The following is a 23,399-nucleotide window of genomic DNA, read 5'->3' as shown; positions in this document are numbered from 1 at the left end:
GATGATGTGCCTTAACTACTCTACGTGATCTTTGCCTTGCGGAGTTAAAGTTAATATATATATATACGTTTGTGCTTTAATCGCTGCACAACAATCAACGCGGTCGGTCGTAGGTTTGTCGTAATTTTCACTTTTGCTTATATTATTTACATCGCTTTATTGTTACAGGCAAAAACAACAAAATCACAGTGTCACCTTAACAAATATTCATTATTTAAAAAACGGGAGGGGCAAGTGGAAAGGCTACAATCGGAGACACTGCACAAATTGGTTTATATTGTCGTTGTTAAAGTTTTTGTCGCTTAATTTGAAAAAAAAAAAGAAATTTGTCACTTTGTCATTTTTAAGGTTATATTTTATGTGTGACCAGACTTCACAACATTCAAAATGTCTGCTTCTAACTCTAATCCACATTTAAATGTATTTAAAATAAAATGTAAAGACAAACATTGTTAAATTTAAAATTAAATTTGTATAGAATAATTATTTGCTTAATATTACTTATGTATGTAATTCATTTGTTTAGAGCATAGATCTGGGTGCGAAAACATTTAAAGAAAAGCACAGCGAAAGTCACACCTTTAGGAAAATAGTTTTTTTTTATAAAAATGATATATTTTACCGGTCACATTGGTAACACGAATAATTTGTCGTCATATTGGATTCTGATGCAACTACACAAACTTTTTTTATTGAAACTTATTAATTATCACTTAATTTCACAGCACTTTATTAATTTAAACAATTTCACAATGATAGGAAGGCACATTCTTATTTTTTTTGTTGCGGCAACGAGGTATGTACATACAAACATACACGTCTTAAGTATGTCTGCCTATACATGTCTGTACAAACACACATATGACATACATATGAAGTATTTGCATGCACTAGTATGTATGCATGTGGGTCACTTTTTTTTTGTTCTAGACTTACCAATATTGTGATGCTTATTATGCAAATTTCACTTCTCATTCAGAGGTTTATGCTTTTTATGTTTGCAATTTGTTGTAATACGCGCACTCACTTGTTGTGTTGCGCTTACATTATTAAATAACACGTTTGCTGTCTTTTTTATAGCCGTACGAGAACACGCATTAGGTGCTTCGGCTTATGCATATTGATTTTCTCCACGGCATTAATTTTCAATACAATAATAATCATATCAGTGATTTCGCCAGAGATATTCTCAATTTTGCATAATGAAAATAAGCAAAAAAAAGCATAGAATTGTCATAATTCTGCATGCGACAATGTTCGTCCGATAATTGCCACTCAGTGTGGCCGTAAACTCATTTTGAAAATATATTAATTTACGAAGTGCAATTATTAAAACCGGGCATTTATTTAAAAAATATTTACGTTTTTTTAATGACGTTTTGTTGCTATAAAAAAACGTGAATATAATTTTGTTGATATTCATTTAAATGATTTAATAAAAATATATATATATTTTAAATATCTTTGTAATGTGTTTTACGCATAGTTTAGTATTTATGCAGTAAAAAAGTCGCATTGATGTTCAATAGGGCTGGAAAATTTATTTGGAATAGAATATATTTTTGTAGTAATAGAAAGAAATACTGTATTTATTGTTTACAAAGAATATACATATAATGACCAAAATAACTTATGTATATGTATATGATAAATCACAGACCTAATTTTTATTTTACAAATATCTAACTCTATCAAAGCACCATTTGAAATGCTGACAAATACCTAACATACTCTTTCATAATAAATGCGCAAATTACTAATAGTATTGAAAGACATCGATGATGTTTGCCAATATTACCGACAACATTGTAGGCCATCACTAATGAGCAAAGATGATGGCCGGTAACTAGCATATAGTGCAAGTTTCGTCCAAAATCAGTTGTATTACTACCCCAAACTAATATGGGCAGTAGGAAGAACTTCGAAAAATTTGAAATGGCCACTACTTTTAGGATGGTTAAGGTTAACGATGCTAGACTGACTTGGCTCAACTGGCCAACACCAAGAATGACAGTTATAAAAAGCAGCAGAACAGTTATCATAAGGTATTCTGCAAAAGAAATTTCACTGATTTAATGACTGCACGAAATGCGAAAAGACTAATTCGCTTACCTCCTAAATTTTGTAGCGCCGACATATAAAATCCTTTTTCGTATAAAGCAGTATTTACACCATCCTCTCGATTTTGCCGACATAGAGCAAAGGATTCCAAGAGTAGAACAACAAGTGAGATCTTCCAATAGAGCTGGAAAAAATTGATTATGAATTAAAGGAACAGCATGGAAATGCACAATTAATACTTTAAATTTCCCATTATATATCATGTGACGGAATGCTGACGAAACCAGAAGTAATGCATCTATTAGGATTATGAATTCCTCCACCTCAATGTATTTGTCCGTTATTTGATTGCATTTGTTCTGTTAAAAATAATAAGCAGGTGAAAATGCATTTACAATTTTAAAGACAGTCTTACACAGTGAGTAGGTTTAACGGTATTGCTGTATTTTTTGTAGAGCTCTCGAACAGGGTTTCCACAACTGACACACACGTACTGTTTTCCATTCAGGTCAGTCATTTTTAATTAAATAAGAATATAGATTTATTTATTTCAATGTCAACAACAATATGTAATCCTACAAACAGCTGATTGAGGGACTGAGCAATATCGAATAAAACATCGAAAGCAGGAAACATCGATTCGTTTACCAATGTAAAGTCAATCCTTAATGTTCACCCAAATGTAAGTTTTTTCAATTATTGAATTCCCACAATTTCATCGAATCTTTGAATTTTTTTTACGTTTTTAATGTCGAACAATCGTTCGAAAATATGTCAAACTGTTAATTCAACTATCGTATAAAAATCAATTGAATTTGTTAGCTTGTTTGATAAGCCATTAAAATAAGAATCATCTCTAGTTAAAAGCTGTGAGAGCATAAAAAAGAAAACGGATTGTGTAGTTTTTTTTAGAAAAAAAACGTGTAATAAATAAAAATTAAAAACTTGCGCCCTCTGCCACAAGTCTTATATTTATTGTGTTACCAAACTGGTAATATTATGAAAGTTACGAATTTGGTATATTTTTGGACTTTAAATATAACATTTTGAAATTTCGTTTGCGGTCACCTTGTGCATGAGCATCAATTTATAAATTGACATCACAACTACAATAAAAGTTTGAACAAAACGTAAGAAAATAAAGTGCTTAATTTAAAAAATAACAACATTTACAAAATTAGTTGCAACGCTTCGCTCGCGAGGCTGCCAAATGTGCAGACGTGTTTGATCTTCATTGAGTGTAATAAAAAGGTTCATGTGCATTTCATTCTCACAATAGATACGTTTATATATGTGTACATATATATGTATGTATGTACATACATGCATTTATATGCATACCAATATATATTGAATATACATTGTGTGTACATTCAAAAAGCTGCAATTGTCAGTGTTCATAAATGTAATTCTTTAACGTGCATGTTCTTAAATTTTTATTTATGTTTTAGTGCGTCTGATACACACATTACATATGAACATGCAATGAGTATTGAGTTTTGTATTGCGCAAAACAAGTCCAGTTATTGCGACATCTTAATTTTTTCTCATTATACACACACATACACACATTGGCACACGCACGTTATGTACATATTAATGTATATCGATAAGTTACGTTTATCGAGGATATACTCACATTTGCGTATGATTCGCAGGTCAGAACGTCTAGTTTGGTCGGAGAGATCATCTGTAGAAACTTTTTGCTCGTGCAAAATGAGTTCCGTTGGCGTTGGTAATATCGTTGAAGCCCCCATTTTAAATGTGCCTGGTCGAAGTCAAACCATTTGCCGTTATTACTTGCGCGGTATTTGTCGATTCGGTGACCTTTGTCGCTTCTCCCATGATTTAACTCGAGGCCATCCTGAAGGTGAGCCGGGTGCTATAAACAATACAGCAGCAACTAAAGCATCCGACGATGCCAATGAAACCGATGTGGAGGAGATTCCCAGCACCAGCCGAAACAATTGGGTTAACGCATCTATCTTTGTGCCTGGTCAAAAGTGTTTTGTGACCCAAAGTCAAAGTCTCGGTGGAAATGACCACGACGAAAATGAAGAATCCGTTGCTGCGACGGCAACTGTCAGTACAGCTTTACAAAATGGTATCTCATGGGCGCGAATTGTCGGTGGACCTGACGTTGGTGTTGTGAAGCACGCAGAGTGTCGCTCATTAGACGATGTTTGCCCCTACGAAAGTCCCTGTCCCTATGCTCAGTATTGTCCCTATCGCATACATATGGAGCTTTGCGAGATGTGCGACCAATACTGCCTGCATCCCACAGACCAAGCGCAGCGTAAGAAGCACAATCGCGAGTGTTTGCAGCAGCATGAACAGGCCATGGAATTGTCTTTTGCGATTGCCCAGTCCAAGGATAAGACATGTGGTATCTGCTTCGATACTATCATGGAGAAAGCCGGCAGAGAGAAACGCTTTGGCATATTGCCCAACTGCAATCACATATTTTGCTTGGAATGCATTCGAACATGGCGTCAAGCCAAACAGTTTGAGCATAAAATAACGCGGTAAGTGTACAAAAAAACTTTGCTTTGACAATTCTCAATGTCTATTGCATACTTTCGAGAGCGCTAAATTCTTGTAAATAGAAACGATTTTGATTGCTTGCATTTCGAAATTTTAGAGCTTGCCCCGAGTGTCGGGTGTGTTCCGACTTTGTTTGCCCCAGCGCCTTTTGGGTTGAAACAAAAGAGGAAAAGGATAAACTGCTGAATGACTATCGCGCCGCTCTCGGTGCCAAGGACTGCAAGTACTTTAAAAAAGGCGAAGGCAAGTGTCCATTTGGCAACAAGTGTTTCTACAAGCATGCACTGCCGAATGGCGATCTTGTGGATGTTGGATTGCCAAAACGAGCAAGGAAATTGCATAGCCAGAATGATTTAATTGATTTACTCGATGTAAGTAGTGCCGACCTTCTTCTAATAACATTATGAATTACATTGTATTTCAATACTTTATTTGGTTTTAATACTATTCAATATTTCGCATCTCTCAGATCTATCTTTGGGACTACGTAGATCGACGTGATTATCATTGGCTGGATTTAATGTCAAGTGATATAAGCGATATTTCCGAATCCGATGAGGATGATCAAGATCAATAATATTATCGGATCAACTATAAGTAATAAAAAATACATGCATAACTAAAAGTTAGATAAAACAGCAAAAACTGCAACAAAAAAAAAAGAAAATACATAATATAAACCTTACAATGCTGATATATATATATAATACTGCATGATAAAATCAAATGTGTAATTAAAAGTAAGAGATCATTTAAGTACCAAAATTTTTGTTTACGTACGGAAATAAATACATATATATTTTTGCCCAACACAACGCAACGAAATTAACAGCAAATTTTCCGCAAATACAAAGAAAAAACAACTATGTAAAGAAAACCAAAAACAAGTGGTTAAAATAAATTTAAGAAATTAATATTGTAAAACACTTATTATTTAAAGAAACAAAACGAAGCAAAGCAAAACTATTTTAAAAATAAACAAAAACAGGATAAATTAAACAGTTAATTATTCAAAATAGGTGATATAAAAATGTGTATACACAACTATGCCTTTCAGACTGAATTGTAAACATAAAAAATAAGCAAGTTTTTTATGATGTTTTCCACTTACTGTCCTTTAAAGTTTACTTAAAAATAAGATAATACACGCACACAGGAATATTCAGATGCTCATGCACATACATATGTATACATATAAACTTATATTTAAAAGAAAAAGTGAAATTGTTTTTTGTCAACCGATTCAATTGTTTGTATTGTTACGAATCTACTTATTACCTTTATTAGATATTATTTACATAACACATACGTATATACCTTATTATTCGAATTGTTCAGTATACATTCTTTGGACGGAACAGACACATTGATTTTAATTTAACTGCTTGTAATGCCCATTTGCGAATGATACACATAATACACTATATATACATATGCTTAGATATTTTATGTTATTACGTTATTATTACCTGTTATACAAAAAATTAAATATATAAAGCAAACAATTTAAATAAATTATAATCTCAGAATGAAATATTACGTTAATTGTTCCAAAGCTAATTCTATTTTTGTGTAAAATTATTTGTCATTCCCAAGAACACAACATTACATTCGTTTTATATAGTAAAAAAGTCTAACAATAAAGATTTATTTATTCATTCAATCAATATATATGTATGTTAATAAGACCATTGATAATAACAATTGCGCCACTATTGATCTCCCCATTTGAGGGTTCAGTCAAGGCTTAATAATCGCATTGTAAAAGTAATTCTGTGAAAAGTTTCGTCAAAGCTGCCCCAATTAACAAAATATATTGCCAATATTATATTAATACATATGTATGCTATATAAAATATATGTTTATCTGATTAACATTATGTGTATTCATGAAACATGTCACAAACCAATGGCTTGATATTACAAAGCCTTAACTAATGAATTAGATATAAAGTATTTAAAGAAGAAAAAACTAATGAGCGTATTTACATATATCCCAACACAATTGGTATGAAATAAATGCTAATAATCAATTATTTTAATGAAAACTATGTATTATCATTTGTGATTAGATTATTAAAATATATATTTAAAAGCAGCAAAATTAAAATTTGAAATTAAAAACAATATGCACAATACAATTGCTGCCAAATACAATATTGCCTATTGTTAGATTTCAGAGGAAGTTTTCCTCAATATTTACATTATACAGGGCGTTCGTTAGTAATAACTTACAGAATATCATCTAATTTCAAATTGGTAGATACCATAATTGGATTACTAAATCATATGGCTGCCATGACACTTATCGGTCCATAATTAATGTTTGGTATGGAAAACTATGATATTTCATCAACCAAACTAACATTTGTTAGCATAAATGATATTAATATATAAGTTAACTTCACTTTGCAAGGGTATTTAATCGTCGGAGTGCCGGAGATTGCTTTTCCTTCCCATTGTTGAATATATCATATAATGTACCTTAAGTAGCTTTAACAATAATTTGTATCCTTCAGTTAATGAAAACAATAAACTATACGAGCCACAAATCCAAATCTAAAATTGAATTCATATTTAACCAGCGAATGGTAGCACTTGGACAGTAATAATAGTATATTCTCCACGTAACTGTTATTAAATTCAGTTGTTTTTACCTGTGTTTATTTACATTTCATAAGTCATTCGTACATTTTCAAACATTTAACACAATATAAAAAAGGAATTATATTATTAAAAGTATCAAATTTAAAAATTTATACTTTCAACAATACGCATAATACAATTCCTAAGACATTTAGAAAAACTAATACATTATATAATGTTAACTATCTGTTTATTAAAGACCGTTGAACAGCAAATTAAATTTCAGTTGGTTTCCAATTGTGCTCTGTCCCATCACAAGTTAAGTGGAACCGCTCGACAGTGGTATATGTTGGTATATTTTTCTATGTAAAATAGTACATTTATGAGTTGAAGCTGCGGTCACGCTGCTTCTGACAACACCATCAAGCACACAACCAACACTCGTTTCTGCAAAAAATAAGGAAATCAATCAATTTTCAAGATGTTCCAAAATAGTGCTGCTAAACTTTTGGTTCCTGCGATGCGAGGTGCCCTTCAAAGGCGCAGCCAATCTGTTGTGTCTGGTCCCCCAACCAAGCACGTCTCTACTGCTGTAAGTACAATTTTGTTGCTTGCCTTTTCGGGGTTACGTAAACGAAATATTGGACATATTCCTTACATGCGACATTAATTTAAAAATGGACAATATAAATATTGAATTCATTGCAGGAGAAAGTAATCCTTGGTGGTGGCATGTGCGCTGCATCCCTGTTCATTCCGGCCTGGGTTTTGTACCACATCCGTGACTACAAAGGCGGAAAGTAAGCTTGGAGCATCATCGACCTTTTAGAATTCACTACTGTAGATAAAATGTTGCTTACAAATACAGAGTCAAAGTAACCAAAATACATTTAACTTAACTAGATTTCCACTTATTTTACTCGAATGGGGCAGTAGTTTTCCCAGCAAGGGCATGGGCGAATGAGTCAGTGAAATATGACATTTTCCCTGTGATAATATAATGGTTTTATTTGAAGCGTGAACATAATCCGCGCAATGTGTTACACGATGTTAGTTCATATATGATTTCTGGATTAATGACAAATTTTTAATATATATTTAGTAGTATAATTGTAGATAGCTTTTTCCATTCAGCATTCATTTCTTTTGGTCATCCTTGGCATCAGTGCTCTTATCTTTGTCCTTATTGAGCGAGCCAACAGCATCGCGAACTGCTTCCGATTGTGGATCCACGCCAGGAAGATTCTCAAGAACGCTCTGCAAAAATGCCGGATCGCCAATCACTTCTGAATAGTCTTCATCCACATCCATGGGGGCAGAGGCATCATCAGTTTTGGGACGCTTCGCTTGCTGTGTCACATCATCAGCCGCATCCTGCATGGACATTTGCATGGCAAAGGCGATCTGTTCCTCTTCGGTCATATTGGCAAAATCGGGCAAATTGTCCTCGGGTGTTTCAGTAGATAATGCCAAGGCGCGTTGCAACATTGCCTCCTCAGAATTGGAGCTGGGCACAGTTACGCCAGTGGCGCTGCTGGCGACGCTTTCGCCACTGGTCACAATCGCTCCGCCAGCAGCAGTTTCAGCTGCATTGCCAGTGCCTGATCCAGATCCAGCGTTGTCGGCGCCAGCGCGACGTTGCTCGCTTTCTTGGCGTTGACGCTGCTCCTCCATGGAGACGCGTAAAGCCAGAGCCAGCTCCGGATCCTCATTGGGATCGACACCAAACTCAAAGGCGGCTCCACCCAAACCAGCTGCACCCATGCCATCCTCACCCTGGATAATGGGCGACGATAATAAGGCTTCGGACAGTGCTGAGCCGCGTGGAACGCTAACCAAATGAGAACCGGTGCCGTCTTTGCCGTTGAGAGCATTAATGAATGCAGTCAACGTTTCAATGTTGTTGCCATGATCGCCAAAGCTAACAATGTCGACATTAACTTTTTCTTTCTTCAAACGCTTGGCCTGCTTAACAAGTTCGCCTTCTTCGTTGGTGATGGGCGAGCCAACAAATACCACAATACGCATTTTATGGTTCTTGCCTTGACGATGCTTCAACACCAAATGGGCAATTCTAATTCCAGTTAGCAGATTTATTTCACCCTTTGGTTGAATCAAATGCATCTTTGAAAATATGCGTCCCACGTCACTGGTGAGTGTGGCTAGCACTTCGGCGGTACTGCAATTAATTGGAATATTAATAAATTGTGAAACTCTGAGCAACCTCAATTATTGACGCTGTCTGCTTACTTAGATAGGGTCATGAGACCAACATTATTCTCCGGATTGGAGCGAAGCTTTGTGAGACACACCAAGTTGATGCCATCTTTTTGAACATTTAAACGGGTTGGAAAGTAATCACCATTGCGCTGGTAATCACTGTTATCAAAACTGTGAATTTGTGATGCGAAAATTTTATTATTACTGCCAATTCCATCAATAATTCTTTATTTACCATATCATAGTACTTTCCAGGACCATTTTGTATTTTTGCTTGTCACTTTGCCACTGAACTGTAATTCCTAGCTACCTACACAGAGTTGTTTGGCTACTTCGATAATTTCTGTTGTTGTGTGATTATCGATAAGCTAGTTGACGCAGTTGCCACTTTTTTTATATAGCTCTTTCTCGTACATTTCTAATTTATGAATACCTTTGATGTTTAATTTATTTTATTTGGTCATTAAAGACTGCAGTTATTCTAAAAATTTAAAATTCCAGTATTAAAAACCCAATTTTTTGACAGCTTACAACACAACACACCCATGCGAAGTCTGGCAGCGTCGTCAACATATGTTTCTGTCCCATGTCTGTCATGTGATATTCATACTGATTGAAAAAAGTGCCTTGTTCGTGATCACTTATTAACTTTTTTTGTTTCCGAACCATCAACTAAACCTGCTGATCACGGCAGATCTTCAGTATTACATATAAGTTACAAACAGTGCCTAAAAATGGTTGAAGCCTACGTTCCCCCAGTTATTATCACTGCTATTTGGGCCTTTATTGGCATCATTTGCCCCTTCTTTGCTCGGGGCCCTAACAGAGGGTAAGTAACTCAAATTCCACAATTTACTTAAATTCTACTTATAATTACTTCTTATTTGTACATAGTGTTACCCAGTGCTGCATTATGCTTACTGCCGTTACCTGTTGGCTGTTGTAAGTATCTCTTATTGGTGGCCCTGATATGTGTGCATAAGTTCACACACACAGATACCAAGTATGACAAATACAGTAACTTTTATCATCTTTCTTTCGCAGTTGGCTTTGCTGTTATTTGACGCAGATGAATCCCCTGATCGGACCCAAACTATCCATGAATGAAATTATGATAATGGCCCGAGAATGGGGCAATGAAATTAAGGATACCATGGATGTTACAGTGTAACTTGTAAATATGTGGGTCATTCCATCGAAAAGATTTGTTTATGTTTCTTTGATTCATTTTTGATCCATCCCACAAATGTGTTAATCAAATGTTTCTTTTTTTGAAAACTGTTTAAGTTTGCATTATATTATTATGTACGAGTAAATAAATCCCATATTCGTGGATGAAGTTTAATCGAAGTAATGTTTTGAATTCCTTGTATTATATTCAATTTGTATCTGTATTTTCTGTTACATAAACGCAAGTGCTCCATACACTTGTTACCATCCAAGGTAACGAGCTGAGCTCATACATATCAATAGTAAATTCTCTTTTAATTTAATTCTTGGCGCAAATATTCTTGGGTTTCTTGCAATCTTTGGATTAATCAGTGTTGGATTACTTTAGTATAAAGATACTAACCGTTCAGAAAAATTATTTAGTGAAGAAATTTTGAGGACGGATGCAACACACAGTCTCCAAAACAATATTAAAATGTAGAAAGCATTTTTAAAAAGCTTATAAATAATGCAATTAATATAATTAGAAAATTCTGTGAAGCATAGGTATTTATTCGAATTCATTCGCCCATTAAAAAAAGCACGAATTATGAGCGTTAGTAGTTGCTAGCATGATTCTGTACTTTATTCTTTGTTTTAGAAAGCGAAAAAAAGCAAAAATTGTAAATTCCATTTCCTTGCCTTCGAAAGGTTTCTGGAGAAAGACGGTTGTATTGATATTATCACTTGAAGTTCAATAAAAGTTTATTTATTTAGTAACTACGCAAAAAACATAAATCACTGATGGTTTAAAATATATAGTATGTATATATATAATAATAATAATAATAGTAATAAGTATGTATCTTGATGTATGAGTGTACATGATATTATTGAAATATTTATTTACACTTTAGCGCTAATCAAATTTACAATTTGCTTAAATAAAATCCGAAACTTCATTTTGATTGACAACAAATGAGAGGAAACAGCATTGCATATAAAGAATATGAATAGTAGAAATCAAAAACAAAATTAAAACAATAAGCGAAACAATGGCAAATCAAATCAAAATAACTGTGTGACTACATATTTACAGACAATTTTCCCCCCACATAATCCGACAACTTTGCACTTAATATCTAATGGCAGATCCAGAATTTTCGAAATCGCAATCGTGCCCAATAGCAGAGTTCAGTAGTTGCCAAACCATTTTCGGGGTAGCAATATTTTAATGACTTGTCATGAAATTGAGGAGGGGATGCGATCGGTTGCTGATTATGGTTGCTACGACGACGGCGCGGCAACACTAAATGGATTCAAATTGTTGAAACGTTTATGTATTTGCTGAGCCGGCTGGTGTAGTGTTTGACGATGGTGGTGCTGGTGCTGCTGTCGCTGGAGCTGTCAAATTTGGTTGAACCGGAGCAGCAGCTGGCGAATAATACGCGGTCGTTGCTGGCGCATTTGTGCTAAGAGCTGTAAGGGAAACGAATACATTAAATAATTAATAAATTTGAAAATGAAATTATGCTTACATTGGCGTAATGCCTTTTGAAATTTTTCATATTCCACGTAATGCTTCAAGCGCAGTTCGTCCTCCTCGATGAGCTGTCGCTGACGCAGAAGCAGCAGTCGCTGATGCTGGTTTGTTCCCAAGCGAGTGTTGCACAATTGATTGACCAACGAGTCCAGATTATGCTTAATATCCTGTAAGGCAGGCATGGAACTTTAGTTGAAGGCCATCAAACGTAAATTATGATGCTTACCGATTGAATATCGCTAGGTAAAAGATGTGGATGTGTGGCCGCCAAAGACACGGGCTCCTCAGCAACTGCAATTCAATGTTTTTCGATTAATCTATGTAAATTGATTAGGCGAGTGTTATTTACCTTCTGCCACAGCTGGATTGAACAGTGGTTGCAGCACATGCTGCATGGGCTGAGCTGGCTGCTGGTTGCCTACCAGCGGCGCTTGTTGCAGCAGCTGACCCGTTGCAGACACTTGAAAATTTTGCTGTTGCTGTTGATTATACATGGCCGCCTGTTGCTGCTGCAGATGCGGCTGTAATTGTAGAGCTTGCTGCTGTTGAAGCAATTGCTGATGCGTTGGCATGCCGGCCAATTGATGTGGCTGCATTTGTTGTGCCACACCCACGCCCATGCCCATGACGAGTGGCGCCAACTGATGCATTTGATTTGCCTGTGCTTGCATATACTGCTGCTGCTGCTGCTGTTGTTGTTGCTGCTGTGATGTGGACATTGCAAACTGCTGTGCAGCTTGCTGTTGTTGTTGCAGCATCATCGATTGCTGTTGTTGCTGCTGCTGCTGTTGCTGTGTTGGCTGCTGCTGCTGTTGTTGCTGCTGAGGTATAAGTTGCGTTGGCTGCTGCTGTGGCACCATTTGCTGCAACGGTATTTGCTGAGGTTGTTGCTGTTGTGGCACTGCGTTCACAACTTGCTGATGACGCTGCGACAGCATTTGTTGCGACTGTTGCTGCTGCTGTTGTTGTGGTTGTTGCTGTGGCGCATGTTGCACTTGCTGCTGAGCAGCAGCACCATTTTGCAACGCCTGATTCTGAGGCACCATCACGTTGACACCAGTGGGAACAGACTGCTGTTGCTGGTAAATCAATTGGATGCCGTTAATGGCTAACGGCACGTTCTGTATGGGCGAACTAATGAGCTCAGTGGGCGTGTTGACCATGCTGCCATTTTGAACAGAGTTGGCATTAAAATTGTGCCCCTGGCCGGCGATCTGCAGATCAATCTTCAATTGATTATGCAGCGCCTCGTCCGTGGATGTCTTTTGCTCCTGCACACGACTAACGCTAAATCGAGAGATTTTGCGAGCATTCACGCTGACCACCGATTCCTCCGATGGCTTTGTCACAGGTACGGCGACAGCTGCAGCTGGCTGCTAAAGCAATTGTTTAAAAATTATTATTTGCTTGGATCGCAATCAGGTGCAAATAAGTTAGTTACCTCCTCTGTGTTGTCAGCATGTCGCAATGCGGCCAATTTCTTTTCCAGATCCGCGATGGAGTTCTGGTTGAGTGCACCATTGCTTGGATTCCTGGACTCGCTGCCCGCACTCGTGACTTTGTCGAGACTCTCCTGTTTGGCCAGCTTCTTGTCGCTGCCCTCAGTCGTAGCGTCGTTGGCGGTGACGACGCCTTCGTGGTTGATGTTGAGGTTCGTTGCAGGCAATTGCATATCGGATCCCATGCTGTTGTCAATGGACGTGCGCCTTGAGTTGTACACCGATGAGCCACGTGCCGAGTTTAGCACTGCGGTGGGTGTATTCTGTCCAAATGAAGCAGCCGATCCGCTGCCACCTCCCACGCTGTTTGATTTGTTAACCTGCGCATAGAAACATATTGCATTGGATGAGAGATAACCGACAAATGCGCGACTGCGGATACCAGATGGCAACATGAAGGCAGTTGTTATAGCTGACCAAAAACGAAAAGCGTTAGTACGAAATCAAATCAAATACGATTACAAACTACGAATGGAACTATAACCAAAACGACAAGTCTGTCTGGTGAATGGAGATAAGTCATTGGAAAGCAGTCGTTATTAGTTCTGTGTAGCCAGACCAAGTTAAACTATGTTATATAATAGTATGTTAGGTGACTACAACCGCAACCAGTGTAGACTGATGTTAAACATTTTAAGGATATCCTTCAATTACAAAATAAAATATGAATTATTTACTGTTGATCTGTTGAGTTTGCTGCACAGATTATTATAATAGAGAGTTTTAACTACTTGAATAATGTAATCCTATAAGTACAAATTATTAATAACAAATCAAGAGCAGTAAGCAGTATTAGTATGCGTTTTTGTTTAACATTAAATACGCAAATCTACGAATAACAATAAGAAAAAAATCAAAAGAAAGCTGAACCAAAAGAGCCAAATTATACACACAATATATAGATTTACGATACGAGATTACGATTAACGATTACAATTACGAATACGAATAACACATAACAATTTGAATTAGAATTTGACTACCAACCACAACAATGTCGGACGACGGCACCGGCTGCTGTGCCGACAGAGCTTTCATCGATGCAATTGCCGGCGAGGCTTGATAAGTACTTGGCCGCGTTCCAATCGAGGCCACCACAGCGGAGGCGAACGCATGCGCATGCGTAATGTTCTCCAGTTCGATCTTCAGTTGTTCGAGCGTATTGGCGGCTCCTCCACCTCCTCCTGGTGGCTGCACTGCACCCAGCTGGACACCACTCTCTTTGGACTTATCGGCATTGGCATTCGCCAGTTCCGTCGATTGCTTGGCCACTTTGCTGGGCGGCATCTCGAATGTGATGTTCACTTCGCTCAAATCATCCAAGCTGCGAGTATGCTTCAGATCCTCGACAATTTTCAACTGCCGATTCAGCGGCAAATTCAAACTTCTGGGTTTCGCTTCACTGCGCGTCGATTCCAACAGCATTTGCACTCGACTTATGGCCAGACTGCGTGCCTTCTGCTCGGATTGGGGTTTATCCAAGTAGCCATCCAGCGGATGAAACGCATCGTTGCCCGTTGGCGTAATGGCGCTGTCAGGCATATAGTCAATGGACAGCGATGTGTACTCCGAGGCGGTGCTGGTCTTTCGTGAGACCGAACCCGAGCCAATAGTCACGTCATTGCTGTTGTTACCGGCATCCCGTGAGGTCGTTGATGAGGATGACATCGTGGAAGTGGTTGTTGGTGGCGTTGCAATGTTTGTCTGTAAGTCCGCATTGCTTTGGATCGAAGATTCGCGTGCTCTGCCTTCGCCAGTGCTAGATTTATCCGTGGCGCTTCCAGCTGCATCCGAGGTACCTCCAGCTGCATCCGCGCTGTGCGCTGTCGAGTCGAACATCTTTGTGATGTCGCTGGCGGTTTCATCCCGCTAAAATAATTCGTGCGTTGAAATACATTTCGATATCAATTATAAACTAAGAAACTTTTTTGGGTTTTTAAGAGTTTGTCTCGGTTTAAATGCGCTGGTGTTGTAGGTACTCATAAGCATTAAATATATATATATATATATAAAAGAAAGAAACAAGAGTTTGTCGAGGGAATATAAACATAGTAATATATATGGTATCGTTAACCTGATAAATACATTGACAATATAAAATGCTACTGCCTAAAAAGTAAAACAAGTGTGTTTGTGTTGTTGATTTGGATCAATTTCGAAAAATGTAAATGATTAAAAGCCAATAGAGCTCGTTGAGGAGAAGGGAACGGAGCGTGGGAGTCTTAGTTGGTGTCAAAAATCCACTCAAAAACAAAAATGAAAACATCAACTTATGCGGTAAATAGGCAAACCCTAACATCGAATTTTGTTATAATAATATAATACATATTGATTTGTCAAGATCTTGCAGGTGTTGTTGTTTGTGTGAGTGTGCTGCCTAAATATGCAATCAAAAATATATGTAAATACAGCGTTTTCGAATAAACGAATAAACAATACAATAAATACTTGAAATGTTCGTTGAGTACGATATAAAACGATAAACCTATTAAGTAAAGAAAGATCGCTTTTAAACTATGTTGTAGTAGAATATTGTATGTAATTAAAATAGTAAGTAGTATATGTATTTATACGAGATAAGATAAGCCCTTAACAGTGCACTTAACACTTACAGATCTATGTCTTTGATGTGTTCTAAATGTGGAACGCTGTCGAGTTAGAGACGCGTGACGGACCTGTTTTATTATAAGTAGTAGAGATATACAACATACATAATCATCATCAGGTTAAAAAAATGTGTATAGTAGTAGTATTTCCAATTAATACTCCTTCTTCAATGCACACATATTATCTGCTCTCCATTTCATACATATATATTAAACATTTAAAAACATAATAAGAATATTCCAAAATGGATGGCTCCAATGGGATTCGAAATGGCTGTAAATGTTTTCCAAAACCGCTGCAATCTTGAAACCGTTTCTCAATTTTTTTTTTGTTTTTTTTTTAGGGTGCAAAAAGATAAAAGTTGAAATGAAATTGCGCAATGAAAGTACCTTCTCAATGTTGCGGCGATAGGTGGTTGGGATTGGAATTTGATTCGGATTCTGCTTAACCTGCTCCACAATATCGTTAATCATTTCCACAAACACGGTGCTTTGACAATTCGACAATAAATCTTGTGCAATCTGCAAAAGCATTATGATTTAATCAGCATTAATCATTAATTTTGCATTGTAAATTGATTGCTTACCAATTTATTAGCAATTTCAACGGGATTGACGTCGCTAATGTCAAATTTGAATGTTATGGTCTTCAACTTGTTCTCCATGTGACAGTTGATGACACTGCCCTCATCCACGCTGGTCACGCTTAGCTTTGGTATGCGTTCATTGCCGCTGCGATTCGAGCGACGCGGCTTTTGGACGCGTCCTCCAGCGGCTTGTTGCTGTTGTTGTTTCTGCTGCTTTTCTGCATCGGTAGAAATTGCTGCTGGCTCGACACTTGGCGCTGCAGCCTCAAAATTGGTTGGCACCGGAGCAACTACATGTTCTTGCGCCACAACGGTTACAGTTGCTGGCTGAGTAACTACTTTGATAGGCAGTTGCTGCTGCTGCTGTGGCTGTTGCTGCGTTTGCTGAGCATGTTGTTCTGTCTGCAGTGGAGGTTGGGGCTGCTGTTGCTGCTGTACAATTTGCGCCTGTGATTGGCTGTGCAACAACTGCTGCAACTGTTGCTCTAAGGGTATCGGCTGTTGTTGTTGCTGTGGCTGCTGCTGAGTCTGTATGAATTGCTGCTGCATTTGGTTGGCATTCGCATAGTTGGCTAGTTGTTGAGCTTGTTGGTGCTGCTGTTGCACATCTGCAACATTAGCAAGTGGCTGCACAATTTGTTGCTGCTGCTGTGCAGACGGAGCTTGACTGTAAGTGGCTGGCAACGATTGCTGATGCATCGTTGCCGGCACCTGTATTTGTCCTTGCATTAATATTGCCGTCGGCTGCTGTTGTGCCATTATCTGTGGGGCACTAGCAACAAGTGGTTGCATCGTCATTTGGGTGCTATGCGTTGAAATGGGAATTTGAAGTGGTTGCGTTAATGCATTTGGAAGGAACTGCTGTTGTTGTTGTTGCTGCTGCTGCTGTTGAACGAACTGTTGCTGTTGCTGCAGCTGCTGCAAATGATGTTGCTGTAATAACTGCTGCTGAGTTGCAGTTGACTGCTGAATGGTCTGTTGTTGCAGAGGTTGTTGAATAGGCTGTTGTATCGGCTGTTGAATGGTTTGCTGTTGCAAAGGTTGTTGTTGAAGGGGTTGTTGTTGAAGGGGTTGCTGTTGAATGGGCTGTTGTTGAATAGGTTGCTGTTGCAATGGTTGTTGTTGAATGGGCTGTTGTTGCAGTGGTTGTTGCTGTATAGGTTGTTGTTGCAGAGGTTGCTGTATGGGCTGTTGTTGCAGAGGTTGCTGTATGGGCTGTTGTTGAATAGGTTGTTGTTGAATAGGCTGGATAGTTTGTTGTTGTTGAAGAGGTTGCTGCTGCAAAGGTTGTTGTTGCAAAGGTTGCTGTTGCATGGGCTGCTGTTGAACAGCTTGTTTTGGAATGGGCTGTTGTGCTGGCAACTGATGTTGCATTTGCTGTTGCTGTGATGCTGGCAGCTGTTGTTGTTGCTGTAGTGGTAGTGTTTGCATTTGCTGTTGTTGCTGGAGAGCATACGCCTGTTGCTGCTGCTGTTGTTGCTGCGCAAGTTGTTGCTGATAGTATTGTTGCTGTTGCTGCTGCACCAAATCGGCTGCTGGCAAACTAGTGTGCATAAGCTGTTGCAGTTGTTGTTGCAACGGTATTTGCTGTACCTTCTGCTGATCAACCAAATGTTGCTGCTGCTGTGGATGACCAACTACAACGGGCTGCACCTGTTGAGCTATCAATTGGGGTGGTGCTGCAGCTTGAGGTGCTGCCTGCAGTTGCACAACTGGCTGCTGCTGTACGGCCTGCTGTTGTTGCTGCTGCTGTTGATTGCCCGTGGGTGAGATGACCTGGCCATGCCCATTCGCAATGTCCTGCATGGCGTTGTTGGCATTTTGATATGAAGCCATCTGTGGGTTCTGTATGTAGTGAACCGGTGCTGAATGCTGTTGCACTTGCGCAATAGCCGGTGATGCAATCACCTTTTGCTGTCCGGCCACTAATTGTGGCAACGGCTGCTGTTGCAACGGATTATTGCCGTTTTGTATGGAAGTAGTTGATCGGGCTACCAGATTCTGGGGATCGGCACTGTTCGTGGAGGTCACCAGGCTGGTTTCGGAGTCGGTGTTTAGTATTTCATACTTGAGTCGCTGATTCCATTTAACGCCATCCTCCTCATCCTCCGACTCGTCTTCTTCGTCATCCTCTTCCTCTACATTTGTCGGCAAGCTTTCACGTTGCTTTTGCAGAGCTAATTTCTCCAGCCGTGACTTCTCATTCTGTAGCTTGATTTGGGTTTGGCGCTGGGCGCGTTCCTTCAGCAGCGACACAACTTGCACCTTTAACAGACGAGCCACAGCACGCGAATCGTCCTCCGAGATGATGTTCTCCTTCATCATATCTTGGGCAATTTGCTCGTACTCATCGTGTTGAACGTTATACTCAAACTGGATGGCTTCGTTCTCCTTGTGGCGAGAAGAGCGCTTCTTTGGATCCATAAAACGCAGTCGAAACTCAATGATGCTAATGCTGGGATCGGACAGGAACTGTTCTGATGCCGTGGGCTCCACGCGTATTCCGATGTCTTCGTCGAAAAATTCCGATTCCAGCAGCTCGTTACACCTGGGTCGATCCTCTTTCTTTAGCTCAATGCAACGCTCAATAATGTCGCGGACATTCGGATCCTCGACCTTGGAGAGGGCCGCTGGCTTAATGCCAGAGATGACCTTCTTATAGATCTGGGCGGGTCCTTTGCATTCGCTGTATGGATATTCCGATATGGCCATCTCCAACATGCACATGCCGAACGCATAAACGTCGACGGACTCATCATAGTGCTCCTCGTACATCTCGGGTGCCATAAATTCAGGTGTACCAATCACAGATTTAGCATGGGACCGATTCTTCAGTGTTGCCAGTCCCAAGTCACCGATTTTAACGCTACCAGTGGTGCCAGTTATAAAAATATTATCACATTTCAAATCACGATGAATTATAGGAAATTGACGAGTATGCAGGAAGTTAAGACCTTTCAAGATCTGACGACACCATGACTTCAATACCTTTGGGTGTATTTTTTTGAATCGCTTCAGATACCTGTAAAGTGAATACACATTATTAAATAATTCATGAAACGTTTACCCGATATACTTACGACTTCAAAGTACCAGATAACATTAGCTCGGTGACTAGTACTATATTCTTTTTGCGTCCAATAGGAAACTCCCAGTATGTATAGAAACGCACTATGTTAGGATGTTGCAATTTCTTCAACATATCCGCTTCTTCTCGGAACCTGGTGCGCTCGCTCTTCTTCACTTGCTTGTCCTACATAAATTCGAAAATATTTAGTAAGATAATTTATTGATTTGTTGTCAAGACTTACGAGTAATTCGCACCAGGCCACAGGCACTCCGGTTAGAGTGTCCAGACCCCGATAGACGGTTTTAAAGGAACCACGACCGACTTCCTTGTCGTATTTAAAGAAACGTCCGCAAGGCGACATCGCCACCGGATCGTCATCCTCATCGCTTTTGCGCTCCTTCGTCAGTGAAGTAACCGACGAAGTAGCCGACGCTGTGGATGTTGATGATGGCTGCTGGGACACCGATGTTTCTGTGCCGGGTGTAGATGAGTCGCCAGAAACGGGTTCACCACTCTCGGCCTGCTTGGATAAATTCTCGAAATCCTTTGGCTGACTTGCGTCGTGTTGCCGGCCTTCGACATCGATCTTCTCCTCGACTTGAAAGCCAACGCGTTTGCCACCCGTCGACTGTTTGTTAGCCGGTTTGCATGGCACATCAATTTGAGTCTTTTCGGTTTTCACGCTGCGCGATGCCTCCGTGATGATATTCTCGATGAGGCCGGCCACTTGATGGTTGGCCGCATCTGTTGTATTCGAGCGTGTTGGCGTACGGAATTGTTCCTCCAAATGCTCCGCTTCACGCGACAACATCTCAATGTTGTCATCGTAGTCGCGAGGAAATTCCGTTTCCAGTTCCTCGAATTGTAGGGGAACATTGCTCTTGTATTGATCGACATTCTTGCGCACAAAACGTATGGTCTGCACATAACTGTCCGTCCCCTTGCCGCCCGTCTTGCCTGCCTTGCCATGCGGTGACTTAAAGGGCAACGGACCCGTCATTGACTGTGATCCTGTGCCGGTGGATGCTGTGTGCTGCTTCAGCACCGGCTCAATGCCCGTATCCGACGACGATTTTCTCGTCTCACGTTGCTTCGGCTTGACATTGGCATCGGCAGCCGTGGATGGGGACGGAGACACAACCACTGCCTTGGCTGGCATGTCTTTGCTGTCTGCTTTGCTGCTATCCGCGTTTACTACACCAGCGTCTGCTGGCTTCGTGTTCTTGTTGTTGACTGCATCAGACGACTGCGCTTCACCATCCATTGTTGCCTCATTATGTGTCGCAACGGTTGAATCCGTTGCCTCGACGCCAACGAGGCCCTCAACGTTGGACAAATTGGTTAACGTTACCGACTCGCTAAGATTACACTCCAGCTGTTGTTCTTCCTGTTGTTGCTGGTTGTGATTGTTGTGGTTATCGTATTGAACTTGCAGCTCCTTGGTGGCTTTACTATTGACTTGGCGACCAGTGATGGCACTGCTGGAGAACTGACGCAGTAGACGAGTTAACAGATTGCCTTTGCTATGAGATGGTGAGGCGACAAGTGGATCCACTGTGGCTGAATGACGTGCAGATGACTGTAGTTGAGTGCAGGTGCTTTGAATGTGTGGCTCCGGTGCAGATCCCTGACGATGACGACGATATCTACTGTTGCTCTTTTGCTGCTGCTGTGCTGTGTTTGTGTCTTTTAGTTTAGCAGTCGTTCCGTGGACTTTTCTAACTGGGGAGGCAGTTTTCGGAGAAGCGCACTGTACCGATTTTTGGATTTTAGCTGCTCCTTGCACTGTTTGTTCCTCGCCGGAAATATCTGAGTTATTTCTGCAAGACAAAAATAGAAAAGAAATAGTAACTCAATTTTAGAAAAGATGTGTCATCTGCTCACCTTTGAGGTTGCGTGGTACTGGAAGTAGTACCATCTTCGCTGATGGTGCTGCCCTTCCGAATACTGTTCGTGGGTACGACTTCTCTCTGTCGTACAAAGTCGCAAAGGGTTTGTCCAATTTTGCAGTTTTTTCACAACAACCGAATAGGTGGAATCTGCCAGCGACAAAAGATAATTGTATTACAATACTTACATATGTATACGTGTGTATGTCTGTGATATTGATTTCTTGTCGGCAATTGAGTAGTTATCTCCACAGCAAGCAAACAAAATCAACAAACATTCGCTTGTCGCTAATCGATTTATCTTTCATTTAAAGTCTTCATTCTTTCGCATATATGTACATTATGTATATAGACGATGTTTGTATATATAATTTGTTTGTACATTATTTAAGTTATGACATCGCCTCACACTAAACAACGTACAAGTTTTTACTATTGATATTTCACTGCGCCTGTGCTCGAATAACATATGTATGCACACACACACACTCATGCATATGCTCTATATGCTATGTATGTATGTGGACTGCATATACTATATAACTAGATGTACGTATTTAAGTTTGCATGTATGTACTAGATGTTATACATACATACGGCATATACTTATGCATCTATGTATGTACTTTGTTCTGTTTCGATTGCAAAACAGCTGTCATGCAGTTGTCGGTTTTAGTTTCTTAGGGTGTATCTTAATTATGAGTCACACATAAATCCCAATTGCACCAAACTACGCCTACTTCTGCTGACTTCTGGTTTTTTATCCGATCGCTCACTGACACACACATACGCATGCAAACACACACTTATTGTTGTACTCTCGCACACAAACACACACACTCGCACACGCATGCAAATAAATACTTTCAATACATGAGTACGCACATATGTTAAGTGGAGTACATGAAATAATTACAATTCCTTTCTGTACTTGGCAAACCAATTGATTTGTCCTGCAAGTGTTGTCACAACATGAAAATTACATATTTGTGTCGCAGTCGCACACACAAAATGTATGCATTGCCTTATGATGTCATAGACGTGGACAACCACCACAGCAAACTTGCATAGTCAAAATCACGGTTTAGATGACTGCGCCAAGCCCATTATTTAATTTATTGTTTGGACACTAGCGCAGTACGATTTCCCGTAAAATAATTGTGTCAAATACATCAAAATTGTAGCACGTTCATTAAATTTCACAACAAAATTTACAAAATATACCGCCACATATGTAGCCGACCCCGCACCAACAAATTGTGTGATTTATCGATATTTATTTTGTTTGCCTTTGTCAAAATGGGCTTTGGGTTATTATTATATATTTTCGTCTAAATGGCAATGCTTGTGGTCATTTGATGAGCACTCACTATTCACTATTGCATATTTGCACAGCACTTATATTATTTTTGTTTAAGAACTAAAATTGGACTATTTTTTGTTCTGTTTGTTACACAAGAGTAGTACTTGTTAGCGATGAGCAAAACAGAGTAAAGGTGGAGAAACACCGATGGCAAAACAGATACATCGTACTTTGCAAATTCTTCAAAACATCGATTTTTTATGGCAATATTCGCTCGATTTACGATAGGTATCAATGCAACTGTGAACTTTGTAAATATATCGACATTGAAATATCGCCCGG

At 39.3% G+C, this 23,399-nt stretch overlaps 6 protein-coding genes across 13 annotated transcripts; 3 read left to right on the top strand and 3 right to left on the bottom strand.

Annotated features, from left to right (window-relative positions):
* Positions 1-1,643: 1,643 nt before the first annotated feature.
* Positions 1,644-2,672, bottom strand: LOC132791808 (protein ARV1). Its single transcript, XM_060800890.1, has 4 exons — positions 2,477-2,672; positions 2,301-2,420; positions 2,113-2,245; positions 1,644-2,050 (listed from the first exon to the last, which is right to left on the bottom strand). Exons 1-4 carry the CDS (start codon positions 2,576-2,578, stop codon positions 1,692-1,694), a joined length of 714 nt encoding a protein of 237 aa, XP_060656873.1. The 5' UTR covers positions 2,579-2,672; the 3' UTR covers positions 1,644-1,691.
* A 42-nt stretch (positions 2,673-2,714) lies between these two features.
* Positions 2,715-6,653, top strand: LOC132791807 (probable E3 ubiquitin-protein ligase makorin-1). Of its 3 annotated transcripts, none has more exons than XM_060800887.1 (4): positions 2,715-2,743; positions 3,720-4,586; positions 4,703-4,976; positions 5,075-6,653. In XM_060800887.1, the coding sequence occupies exons 1-4, from the start codon at positions 2,730-2,732 to the stop codon at positions 5,180-5,182; spliced, it is 1,263 nt and encodes a 420-aa protein (XP_060656870.1). In that variant the 5' UTR covers positions 2,715-2,729; the 3' UTR covers positions 5,183-6,653. The 3 variants fall into 3 exon arrangements, with proteins under 3 accessions (XP_060656870.1, XP_060656871.1, XP_060656872.1); XM_060800888.1 differs by lacking the exon at positions 2,715-2,743 and adding an exon at positions 2,976-3,312; XM_060800889.1 differs by lacking the exon at positions 2,715-2,743 and adding an exon at positions 2,977-3,191.
* Positions 6,654-7,592: 939 nt separating this feature from the next.
* Positions 7,593-8,095, top strand: LOC132791806 (uncharacterized). The gene is made up of 2 exons (XM_060800886.1): positions 7,593-7,783; positions 7,900-8,095. The coding sequence occupies exons 1-2, from the start codon at positions 7,673-7,675 to the stop codon at positions 7,993-7,995; spliced, it is 207 nt and encodes a 68-aa protein (XP_060656869.1). The 5' UTR covers positions 7,593-7,672; the 3' UTR covers positions 7,996-8,095.
* Positions 7,712-9,756, bottom strand: LOC132791798 (26S proteasome non-ATPase regulatory subunit 4). The gene is made up of 3 exons (XM_060800876.1): positions 9,647-9,756; positions 9,442-9,582; positions 7,712-9,370 (listed from the first exon to the last, which is right to left on the bottom strand). The coding sequence occupies exons 1-3, from the start codon at positions 9,670-9,672 to the stop codon at positions 8,329-8,331; spliced, it is 1,209 nt and encodes a 402-aa protein (XP_060656859.1). The 5' UTR covers positions 9,673-9,756; the 3' UTR covers positions 7,712-8,328.
* A 222-nt stretch (positions 9,757-9,978) lies between these two features.
* LOC132791804 (V-type proton ATPase subunit e) lies at positions 9,979-10,761 on the top strand. Its single transcript, XM_060800883.1, has 3 exons — positions 9,979-10,240; positions 10,306-10,353; positions 10,456-10,761. The coding sequence occupies exons 1-3, from the start codon at positions 10,146-10,148 to the stop codon at positions 10,580-10,582; spliced, it is 270 nt and encodes an 89-aa protein (XP_060656866.1). The 5' UTR covers positions 9,979-10,145; the 3' UTR covers positions 10,583-10,761.
* On the bottom strand, positions 10,078-23,231 carry LOC132791789 (serine/threonine-protein kinase Wnk). Of its 6 annotated transcripts, none has more exons than XM_060800863.1 (13): positions 23,125-23,231; positions 21,750-21,904; positions 20,107-21,685; positions 19,876-20,048; positions 16,796-19,817; positions 16,599-16,730; positions 16,215-16,277; positions 14,590-15,471; positions 13,545-13,922; positions 12,453-13,479; positions 12,330-12,394; positions 12,099-12,270; positions 10,078-12,039 (listed from the first exon to the last, which is right to left on the bottom strand). In XM_060800863.1, the coding sequence occupies exons 3-13, from the start codon at positions 21,127-21,129 to the stop codon at positions 11,897-11,899; spliced, it is 7,080 nt and encodes a 2,359-aa protein (XP_060656846.1). In that variant the 5' UTR covers positions 21,130-21,685; positions 21,750-21,904; positions 23,125-23,231; the 3' UTR covers positions 10,078-11,896. The 6 variants fall into 6 exon arrangements, with proteins under 6 accessions (XP_060656846.1, XP_060656847.1, XP_060656844.1 ...); XM_060800864.1 differs by lacking the exon at positions 23,125-23,231 and adding an exon at positions 22,640-22,895; XM_060800861.1 differs by lacking the exon at positions 23,125-23,231 and having other exon boundaries at positions 12,453-13,476; positions 21,750-21,876.
* Between the last annotated feature and the right edge of the window lie 168 nt (positions 23,232-23,399).

Source organism: Drosophila nasuta, chromosome 3 (assembly GCF_023558535.2).
Source record: "Drosophila nasuta strain 15112-1781.00 chromosome 3, ASM2355853v1, whole genome shotgun sequence".
Classification (NCBI taxonomy): domain Eukaryota; kingdom Metazoa; phylum Arthropoda; class Insecta; order Diptera; family Drosophilidae; genus Drosophila; species Drosophila nasuta.
Note: the sequence above shows the minus strand (reverse complement) of the source record. Positions and strands in the feature narration are given on the sequence as shown.

Excerpts from the sequence above, each read along its gene's own strand:
- LOC132791804 (XM_060800883.1), top strand. The coding sequence starts at position 10,146 with ATGGTTGAAGCCTACGTTCCCCCAGTTATTATCACTGCTATTTGGGCC. Across the intron at positions 10,241-10,305 it reads GCTCGGGGCCCTAACAGAGG|TGTTACCCAGTGCTGCATTA; the intron begins GTAAGTAACTCA and ends ATTTGTACATAG. Across the intron at positions 10,354-10,455 it reads GCCGTTACCTGTTGGCTGTT|TTGGCTTTGCTGTTATTTGA; the intron begins GTAAGTATCTCT and ends TTTCTTTCGCAG.
- LOC132791808 (XM_060800890.1), bottom strand. The coding sequence starts at position 2,578 with ATGACTGACCTGAATGGAAAACAGTACGTGTGTGTCAGTTGTGGAAAC. Across the intron at positions 2,421-2,476 it reads CCGTTAAACCTACTCACTGT|AACAAATGCAATCAAATAAC; the intron begins GTAAGACTGTCT and ends TATTTTTAACAG. Across the intron at positions 2,051-2,112 it reads GGCGCTACAAAATTTAGGAG|AATACCTTATGATAACTGTT; the intron begins GTAAGCGAATTA and ends TTTCTTTTGCAG.
- LOC132791789 (XM_060800863.1), bottom strand. The coding sequence starts at position 21,129 with ATGGATGGTGAAGCGCAGTCGTCTGATGCAGTCAACAACAAGAACACG. Across the intron at positions 16,731-16,795 it reads TTGAAATTGCTAATAAATTG|ATTGCACAAGATTTATTGTC; the intron begins GTAAGCAATCAA and ends ATGCTTTTGCAG. Across the intron at positions 13,923-14,589 it reads CGTCGTCCGACATTGTTGTG|GTTAACAAATCAAACAGCGT; the intron begins GTTGGTAGTCAA and ends TTCTATGCGCAG.
- LOC132791798 (XM_060800876.1), bottom strand. The coding sequence starts at position 9,672 with ATGGTCCTGGAAAGTACTATGATATG. Across the intron at positions 9,583-9,646 it reads CTGGAAAGTACTATGATATG|TTTTGATAACAGTGATTACC; the intron begins GTAAATAAAGAA and ends ACAAATTCACAG. Across the intron at positions 9,371-9,441 it reads GGTCTCATGACCCTATCTAA|TACCGCCGAAGTGCTAGCCA; the intron begins GTAAGCAGACAG and ends AATTAATTGCAG.
- LOC132791807 (XM_060800887.1), top strand. Across the intron at positions 4,587-4,702 it reads TTTGAGCATAAAATAACGCG|AGCTTGCCCCGAGTGTCGGG; the intron begins GTAAGTGTACAA and ends TCGAAATTTTAG. Across the intron at positions 4,977-5,074 it reads ATTTAATTGATTTACTCGAT|ATCTATCTTTGGGACTACGT; the intron begins GTAAGTAGTGCC and ends CGCATCTCTCAG.
- LOC132791806 (XM_060800886.1), top strand. The coding sequence starts at position 7,673 with ATGTTCCAAAATAGTGCTGCTAAACTTTTGGTTCCTGCGATGCGAGGT. Across the intron at positions 7,784-7,899 it reads CCAAGCACGTCTCTACTGCT|GAGAAAGTAATCCTTGGTGG; the intron begins GTAAGTACAATT and ends AATTCATTGCAG.